We start from the raw sequence: 9,851 nt of genomic DNA, 5'->3' as shown, positions 1-9,851 counted from the left end.
TTTTTCGATATTGATTGAATAATCAAGAGCTATTGTTTCAATCTCGACTCATGAATAATTCAATCAAATTTAATAAATACGTTATTTTGTTTGTTCAACAGCTATTATTAACACTTCTTGTAATACACAAACGCCAGGAAACCACATCTAGACGATTTTCCAATCTACTTACCATCTCATTCAAGACAACTATCTCAAAAATTGTTTCACTTGTTTCATTCACAGTTCAAACTTCATTTCGTTCTAGGACTGTTCTTGAGGGTCTAGTATGTAATATTATGATTCACACAAGAGTATCACTTTGGGTTTGATACTTGAGTGAAATGTTCATGAGAGCCAGAGGCTGGATTGATCTTTTCTATGAAATTCCACCAGTGAGTCCCACATTCAAAGCTGTACAAACGAGAAGCAATAGGTAGGTAAAATAAAGGGGCTTCTATCTCCCCAGGGGTTTTCTCCCTCTCCTCCCTCCAAACTCTCATCCATAGTCTTACACTCTGCCCATCCACCAACTCCACTTTCTTGTCCCTCAAAACCGTTGCCCCCCTTCCCATCCTGATTCTATACTCATTCATCTCTCCCAAATTACCAAATCCTCACACAGACCGCCACTGTACTCTCTCCAAGCCCACAGGCAAATATCTCTCTCTTCAAAGAGAAAGCATAGACAAGATTGTATCAGAATGATTTTTCGGGCCTGTCATCATGATCCATGTGGATGATAGAACAGGAGATAATTCGAAGGGGAATTTCATAAGAATGGAAAAGAACAATATAGCCTTGGTCGTATACTACTTACTTGCTACTTACTGTCAAGTAAAAAACACAAAAACTCTATACAACTATAAATCATAACTCACCATCACCATTGACGTTCACAAAAGTCCTTATGTACACGAATCATTCAACAAGAAATCAAGAAAATGTTCCTGTCATGCGATTGCATTTGGTTGGGAGACAACAACAAAATAGTGTTAGGTGAGTACGTTAGGCTATTCGCTATGACAACATTGAGATGTAAGAAATCCGAGGGATATCTAGACCAGAAAAAGCACGCCAACCACAGAGTACGCAAGCCCCCAATGTGTAAAAACTCGAAAAAGAGATTACGAGAATGGGTGATCTATTGTCCTGCCATAGAGGCACTGTGTGTTCTGAGAGGAAAATATGCATTCTGTTGAGCAGATACTTGTGCGATCAAACTTCAAGAATCCTTATCTCGTGAGAATGAGGAGAAAAGGGTAACCATTTGTTAAAAGACAAGCAACTGACTGGAGAATACCGCAAGGAAACATCGCAATCAGAAAAGAAAAACATTGATCATCAGGATTCACAAAATCTTGGTGCCTTTGACAAATCGCAAGTATTTGCAAATATGCACCTAATTCTGCTTTTCATATCAACTCCTATGCCCTAGCCATCATGCTGCAATCACTCCACCAGCAAGCCAGGTATATTCCAGCCACTCCAGAAGATGAACAACATCAAAGAACGAAGACGAAGAGATTCCGAAACAGTTAAGAGATCTAAGATTCAGGTGCAGGGGCGGCCTCGGTAGCTGGCTCATCTGCCTTGGTCTCTGGCTCGACTGCCTTCTCAGCCTCCTTTGGTGCATCACCAGCAGCGGCAGCCTCTGGGTCACCGTTGTCGGATGAAGTCCAGAGGGTTAAGTTATCTCTGAGAAGTTGCATGATAAGAGTGCTGTCGCGGTAAGATTCCTCGGAGAGCGAATCAAGCTCGGCGATAGCATCATCGAAAGCTTGCTTGGCAAGATGGCATGCACGGTCTGGGGAGTTCAAAATCTCGTAGTAGAATACAGAGAAGTTAAGGGCCAAACCGAGACGGATTGGGTGAGTTGGGGTCAACTCTGTTTGTGCGACATCGGTAGCGTTCTATTAATATGATTAGATTATGTCATCTAATCAACAGAGTTGGGATAATGCATACCTTGTAAGCCTCGTGAGCAGCAGTAGCAGCAACCTTGCGCTTATCACCAGAGGCAAACTCAGCCAAATAACGGTGGTAGTCTCCCTTCCTGTAACAATCATTAGCCAAAAATTTAGGAAGCCGTGGGCGCCGGCGCAAAGAAATGTGAAGCGATAAGACTTACATCTTGTGATAAAAGACCTTGGACTCTCCAGACTCAGCTTTGGGGATCAAGGACTCATCCAAGACGTCGAGGACATCTTGGCAGACCTTCTCCAATTCGGTCTCGATCTTTTGACGGTAATCACGGATGGTGGAAACGTGCTTATCGGTACCCTTGGACTCCTCTTTCTGTTCGATCGAGGAGATGATGCGCCAGGAAGCACGTCTGGTGCCGACAACGTTCTTGTAGGCGACAGATAAGAGGTTACGTTCGTCAACGGTGAGTTCCCCGCCCAACTGCATCACGCGTCGTCAGTATTTGTAAATCGCGCCGCAATCCGCAACGAAAAGGACATGAATTTGGGAGTCGCATACCTTGGCCACCTCCTTCATGTATGTAACCATCTCATCGTAACGTTCAGCCTGCTCGCAGAGCCTAGCAAGGAAAGTCTTGCTGTAAGGTAGTCGTTAGTACCACGTACGTCAAGTAAAGGAGGTTTTTGGGAGCCGCATGGAAACAAATCGAATCATACCTTTCACGCTGTAATTATCCAAGTATTAGCAAAAGTTACTCTCAATAAACAGAACAACAATGTAAACATGCTGCTGGATGGCAGTTGGGGGGGGGGGGTAAGATTCGGGAATATTGGCAAACGATGGAGGGGAAACGAATTAAAGGGAAAAGTGAAATCAAGAGAGAGATTCACGGGAGCCAGCAAAGGGATTTGAACTTACTTCAGTAGTCATATTTGCTGATGTTTGAAGGGTATTGTTTTGTTGTAAGTAGTATTAGGTAGAGAGAGAGTCGAAGTGGTTAGATGGAAAGAAGGTTTTGTGGTTGGGTTTCTTGGTGGTTTATTAGAGAAAGATGGGAAGTTTGCAAGTGCAAGAGTTGGGTATTAAGTGCGAGGAAGGTCCAATCCACGGATCTGGTGTGAAGGTAATAATGGAGAAACTGACGCTAATTCTGATTGATTCAATAACCGAGCGGTCAATATTATATGATTGATTGTTGTTGGTAGTGAAGGGCACTTGGAATAGATGTGAATGAATGCTTTTTTTTGGCTGGTAAGATAGCGTAACCGTCAATTCATTGGAAATAAGTACAAAGAAAATAAAATTACATGTAATCTAATTCCTGATTGAGTGAATACGTCCCATTATTGGATTGTTGTGATATTATGATAATAAATAAATTGAGTACCATACCACAGTTCAGGGGATTTCTATCAAATTTCAATGGTACAAAGCAATCCCTTAACAGCCTACTAGGTAGGTAGGAGGTACCATAGTGTGGATGTATCAAATAAAAGATCTTCACCAGTGAATGATTTACATTACGGAGTACGGTACGCAGGATCCCATGGGACAGGAGCCAAAGAAAGAAAGTCTTTAGAATGCTTCTAGAATGAAAGATAATGAATGATATGGTGACATACCTCCCTAATACCGTGTATGGAACAATGTCAATAATACAGTTGATGAGTGAAGTCTTGATTCTTATTAAGTACGGGAGATACGACTCTTGTTAGCCAATGCCTAAGTAATCATTAAATGAGGGGTTTAATAGATGTTACCTAGGTAGGTAGTCATGGTCAGTATCTTTTCTACCCAATACATATATGGCCTCATCTCATCTCACCTATCTTCTCTTCTATCTTGCCTCCGCCTATACCCACACCCACACCTACACCAACATCCTATCAAAAGAAGATCGTTGAAACTTGACATCTGGCTGGCGGATGTACCATGATGAATAAATGAGTCAACTTTTGTTGTGTGGTCACCCTCTTAAATTACTCCTTGACAAACTCCCAGAGGAACATATCCTACCAACCACATCAAAAGCATATCGGATATTAGGAGACTCTAGAGATTCTTCAGAAACATAAAGCTTGGTCTGGCCTCAACTATGAATAAAGTCACGAGTCCCTTGATCCATTAAAGGGTGTTGGTATGGGATATCTGCCCCATGCAGATGTGGATTGTTTCCCCCGTGACAACTGGAAATCAGCAACAACCTCAAAGAAATGTTCGGAGTATCCGCTCTGCGCAGTATTGTTCTCGTCTCCCTGGTAGGTATAAAGTCGGAAAGGATTAGTCGTTATCAAATACAGAACAGTTTACCAATAATTTGTCTCATTAGTTAAAAGGGTCACTGTCAATCCCAGGGTTTAGTGGCAATCTAGAAAATCTAGGAATTGAAGACAGAACTTCCGGTAATCTGATAATGAGGAACTATCAAGGATTCATGTCTCAAGTCTATTTCCTACATATTGGTTCAAGATCGTATTACAACTTATTCGCCTTCTATTTGATCGAGATCGACAAAGCCCCTGTTTGCTTAATTCTATTGCATGCCTATGCATTCAATCCTGAATTTCAGACGAAAGACGGAATACCAACCTGCCTGCGGCCAGCTCAGGAGATCCGATGGCTTCAAGCGTATTGGAAGTGTATACCTACCTATCTAGTATCTTACTTCCCTGAGAACTATACACGCTAACAAAATGAGTTCTCAGGACAGTGGGGAAAAGTATGCTTAGAGCTCTAATACTGTACAGCTGGCGGCATTTTCATCATTCGACGAAGGTGGGAGCTAAGAGATGCCAGCAGTGGCCCAGCACCTATGTTTTTCCGACCCATCAGAGAATAATGAGTGACGAACAATCATGTCTACCTGCCTCGTGGTGGGCAAGGATTACTACAACTGATAGCCAATCGGACACCGGTGATTGATGGAGTTGGGACGGATTGAAATGTAAATTTTCCATAGAACCTAGTTGATAGGGGGATCCTAAAAGAAACGAGGCTGCATGTTAATGAACCAAGCTTCATGTGAAGGGAATCAAGAGATGCTGTTGGATCTAGGTTGTCAAGTTATATCGCTTCCTGGGCACTTTCGGTACACTCGCTTCGCCCTCCTGTCTCTGCTTCGTTCCAATATGAAGGCTCATCCTTGTGAATATCTTTCGATCAAAAATGATGTTGAGATGGACGGAGCACATCAATCATATAAGATTAATGTTTTCCTACTCCTGTACTGAACTCCATCGGCGAATAGGCGAATACAATCATATCTTCGGAGAATAAAGGTTCGGATATTAGAGGCAGTACACCGAATCTGCTGTTGACAAACAAACGGCATAAAGTTACCCAGGTAGCTGGCGGGTTGTTCTCCCAGATGAAGATACGGTGCCGATGTAGCTGCGAAACGAAAGCTTTAAAAGGATCGTGAGATTGAAACCTGTAAGTAGGTATCATGCTCCTCATCTATTGCTACCCGTGCACCTCCTAAAGTTGGTGGTAAACAACAACTCATACCATTTCAATGAATGTCATTAGATGACGCTCCGCTGGCTCTCCGAGGGCCACTGCCGTGGAGGCAGGCAATTTGAAAAGGAGACAGAAGAATTATTCATTACCCAGGGTCCAATTGAAAATGATCCATAAATAGATGGGTAGGTAGGTGAATTACAAAATGCACAGGTGTGTAGGTGAGTAAGTTGGTAGCCCAACGTCTGATTGCGATATCCAAAATGAATATTCAGAATCAACATTCATTCCAACCTATACTCTGTCTTACCTTTGAAGAATCGAGACAGTTATCTCCAAGAAGCAAGCCTTTATTACCCAATTGCTTCTACTGCTTTCCAAAGATCGACGCATAGACCAAGCAGTATCAACAATCAAGCTTCACTCAAGTCACAATCATTACAGTTACAGTCACTATCACAGCCACTCTAAACATGCGCTTCCGGATCGGCAATGTCATACCCGTTTCAATAAAGGCGACTGACTTCTTTTACTAATTAATAATAAGGGATCTGAAAAAAATATTCTGGAATTTCAACCAATCAAATCAGCATATGATTCATGATTTATTATGATTAAGATAGATTCCTAGAAAGGACACTTGTTCAAGAAAGATGCTACCTGGATATTATTAAATAATCACATCTCTTTGGAGAACTTCAGGTTTTATCATTTTGTTTGAACAGAATATCTACCTACATAGAACTCGCTTTCTTGTTCATCGTACCTCTTTTGATTTTTCAAAAAAGGAGATCTGTCCATAATTCTTCCTATTTAGATGAGACAATCAATTTGAACGAAGTGGCTATTATCGCTACAATCCTTCCTCTCTCTACATATTGCCCCACGTTGTCTTCAACATAACATAAAGTCATGGACAGTGCATATTCCCAATCGACCTCTGAGGTCTTGGATCATTTCTCCGTATCCGAAGCTCAAGGTCTCACAGATGCTCAAATTACTGCATCAAGGGAGAAGTATGGTCGTAATGGTAAGCACGCAATATTCCTCTCTCGCATCATTGCGCCGGTTCAATTAGAGCTTTAGCTAATCATCCAACAGCTATCGCAGATGAGCCTCCAACTCCCATTTGGGAACTTATCCTCGAACAATTCAAAGATCAACTAGTTATTATTTTACTTGGTTCCGCGGCCATTTCCTTCGTTTTAGCTCTTTTCGAAGATGAAGGAGGATGGACTGCTTTTGTCGACCCCGCAGTGGTATGTTTGACTCTTCCCTCAGGATTGACTTTTCCGCGGTGCTAATGTATCAGTATAGATTCTCACCATTTTAATTCTTAATGCCGTCGTCGGTGTATCGCAAGAAAGTAGTGCGGAGAAAGCAATTGCGGCTCTTCAGGAATACTCAGCCAATGAAGCCAAGGTCATTCGAAATGGACATGTCACTCGAGTTCGTGCGGAAGAGTTGGTTCCCGGAGATATTATCACAATCGCAGTAGGAGATAGAATTCCTGCAGATTGCAGAGTCCTCGCAATTCAGAGCAACAGCTTCTCCGTCGATCAAGCCATTCTTACAGGAGAGAGTGAGAGCGTTGGAAAAACTACCACGGCTGTCAAGGATTTGAAGGCCGTTAAGCAGGATCAAGTCAACATGCTTTTCTCTGGAACCACTGTTGTCACTGGGCACGCAACTGCAATTGTCGTTCTTACTGGATCCTCGACAGCTATTGGTGATATTCACGAAAGTATTACGGCACAAATCTCGGAGCCAACTCCACTCAAGCAAAAACTCAACGATTTTGGAGATACTTTGGCAAAGGTCATCTCAGTTATCTGTATTGTGGTCTGGCTTATCAACATTCCTCATTTCAGTGATCCTTCTCATGGAAGTTTTGCCAAGGGTGCGATTTACTACCTGAAGATTGCAGTATCTCTCGGTGTTGCAGCTATTCCAGAAGGTCTCGCTGTTGTCATTACAACTTGCTTGGCTCTTGGTACCCGTAAAATGGCCGCCAAGAATGCCGTTGTTAGAAGTTTGCCTTCAGTAGAAACTCTAGGTAGCTGCAGCGTTATCTGTTCGGACAAAACTGGTACCTTGACTACAAACCAAATGAGTGTCAACAAGGTCGTCTATATCAATGAAGCAGGCTCTGATCTTGAGGAGTTAGAAGTTGAAGGAACTACCTTCTCTCCCAACGGTAATATTCGCTCAAATGGCACTGTGGTGACAGATGTAGCCACAAAATCGAATACCATCTTTCAAATGGCCGAGGTAGCAGCTCTTTGTAACGAATCTGCACTTGCATTTGATTCCAAGTCTAACACTTATTCAAACGTTGGAGAACCTACTGAAGGTGCTCTACGTGTTTTGGTAGAGAAAATTGGCACCTTGGATGCAGCTCACAATCAATCAAGAGCCAGCATTGCGGCGAGTGAGTCTCTTCACCACGCAAGCTCTTGGTATGAAAAGAGAACTCCCCATCTCGCTACTTATGAATTCTCTCGCGATAGAAAGAGTATGTCTGTTCTTGTCGGCAACGATCAGCAACAAAAATTGCTTGTCAAGGGAGCCCCGGAAAATGTTATCAATCGTTGCACTCACACTTTGGTCGGATCCAACGGCAAGAGAGTTCCACTTACAGAGACACTTGAGAAGCTTTTGCTGAAGGAAGTCGTCGAATATGGCAATAGAGGTCTACGTGTTATTGCACTCGCTAGCGTGGAAGATGTTGGATCCAACCCATTGTTGAAGTCGGCAACTACTACTACTGAATACACCCAACTTGAGCAGAAATTGACACTCCTTGGTCTTGTCGGTATGCTTGATCCCCCTCGCCCAGAGGTAGCAGGATCCATCCGAAAATGTAAGGAAGCCGGAATCCGAGTCATTGTCATCACTGGTGATAACCGCAACACTGCCGAAGCAATCTGCAAACAAATTGGTGTTTTCGGAGAATTTGAAGATCTTGAAGGCAAAAGTTACACTGGCCGAGAATTTGATAATCTTAGCGAAAGCGAACAATTGGTTGCCGCTAAGACTGCTTCATTATTTTCTCGTGTTGAACCAAGTCACAAATCCAAGCTCGTAGATCTTCTACAATCAGCTGGTGAAGTGGTAGCTATGACTGGTGATGGTGTCAATGATGCACCTGCTCTCAAGAAAGCCGATATTGGTGTAGCTATGGGTTCTGGTACTGATGTCTCTAAACTCGCTTCCGATATGGTTCTTGCCGATAACAACTTTGCTACGATTGAAGTTGCCATTGAAGAAGGTCGATCTATCTATAACAACACTCAACAGTTCATCCGTTATCTCATATCTTCCAACATTGGCGAGGTTGTTTCTATCTTTTTGACAGCAGCAATGGGTATGCCAGAGGCGTTGATTCCTGTTCAACTCTTATGGGTCAACCTTGTTACCGATGGTCTCCCAGCTACAGCTTTATCATTCAATCCTCCTGATCATGATATCATGAAAAGACAACCAAGAAAGCGTGATGAAGCATTGATCGGTGGCTGGCTTTTCTTCCGTTACATGGTCATTGGTGTCTATGTTGGTCTTGCTACTGTAGCTGGTTACGCTTGGTGGTTCATGTACAATTCAGAAGGACCACAAATTACTTTCTGGCAATTATCTCATTTCCACAAATGTTCGACTCAATTCTCGGATATCGGCTGCCAAATGTTCTCAAACGACATGGCTAAATCTGCATCCACGGTCTCTCTCTCGATCCTTGTCGTCATTGAAATGTTCAATGCCGTCAACGCTCTCTCCTCCAGTGAATCACTTCTCACCCTTCCTCTTTGGGAAAACATGATGTTGGTTTATGCTATTGCCTTGTCCATGGCTTTACACTTCGCACTCCTCTATACACCTATCTTGCAAACTCTCTTCTCAATTCTCCCATTGAATTGGAATGAGTGGCAGGCGGTTCTTATTATCAGTGCTCCTGTTATGTAAGTTTTTCCCCCTTTTTCTATCTCATGAAATCTGGTTTATACATTTATGATCTTATTTGCTAACGTTCCCAATTTATTAGTATCATTGACGAAGGTCTTAAGTTCTTAGAAAGACAATTTTTCATGCAAAAATCGGCAATTCAAGAAAGACCAAAGAAAGAATAGACGGGTCTCCGTAGATTGACTTGGAGCATGCGCAATTGGATGGGAATCAAAACGGCTACTTGAAACAGCTGGACAGAAAACGGTGGTGGTGTAAACTATTAGATTTTGGTAAATATTAGATTAACATACATGTACGATACCACTCACGCAAAGGAATGGGTATTGAACTTGATTCAAGAATATACAATTACATATGCATGATTTACCACCTGATTTACAAATTGGATATCTGTAGAAAAATATCTTCCTGTTTGCAGGGTTCACTCCTAAAGAGGCTGTAGTGAAATTGAAATGCAAACGTCTACGTAGATGTGTCATGTATGCTCGTTTTGTATCTATCAAACACTTGACGCCTTGGCTGTT

The 9,851-nt window shown here is 42.4% G+C and overlaps 2 protein-coding genes across 2 annotated transcripts; one reads left to right on the top strand and one right to left on the bottom strand.

Moving 5' to 3' along the window:
• Positions 1-1,526: 1,526 nt before the first annotated feature.
• Positions 1,527-2,835, bottom strand: EAF01_009882 (uncharacterized protein; the record flags this gene model as incomplete). Its single annotated transcript, XM_038918138.1, has 6 exons — positions 1,527-1,892; positions 1,948-2,035; positions 2,111-2,385; positions 2,464-2,542; positions 2,622-2,629; positions 2,824-2,835. 6 exons carry the CDS (start codon positions 2,833-2,835, stop codon positions 1,527-1,529), a joined length of 828 nt encoding a protein of 275 aa, XP_038766108.1.
• A 3,441-nt stretch (positions 2,836-6,276) lies between these two features.
• EAF01_009881 (uncharacterized protein) lies at positions 6,277-9,488 on the top strand (the record flags this gene model as incomplete). The annotated part of the gene is made up of 4 exons (XM_038918137.1): positions 6,277-6,394; positions 6,466-6,623; positions 6,682-9,320; positions 9,404-9,488. 4 exons carry the CDS (start codon positions 6,277-6,279, stop codon positions 9,486-9,488), a joined length of 3,000 nt encoding a protein of 999 aa, XP_038766107.1.
• Positions 9,489-9,851: the final 363 nt, after the last annotated feature.

The sequence above is a fragment of the Botrytis porri genome (genome assembly GCF_014898465.1).
Source record: "Botrytis porri strain MUCL 3234 chromosome Unknown BPOR_015, whole genome shotgun sequence".
Taxonomy (NCBI): domain Eukaryota; kingdom Fungi; phylum Ascomycota; class Leotiomycetes; order Helotiales; family Sclerotiniaceae; genus Botrytis; species Botrytis porri.
This window is presented reverse-complemented; position numbering and strand designations above follow the sequence as displayed.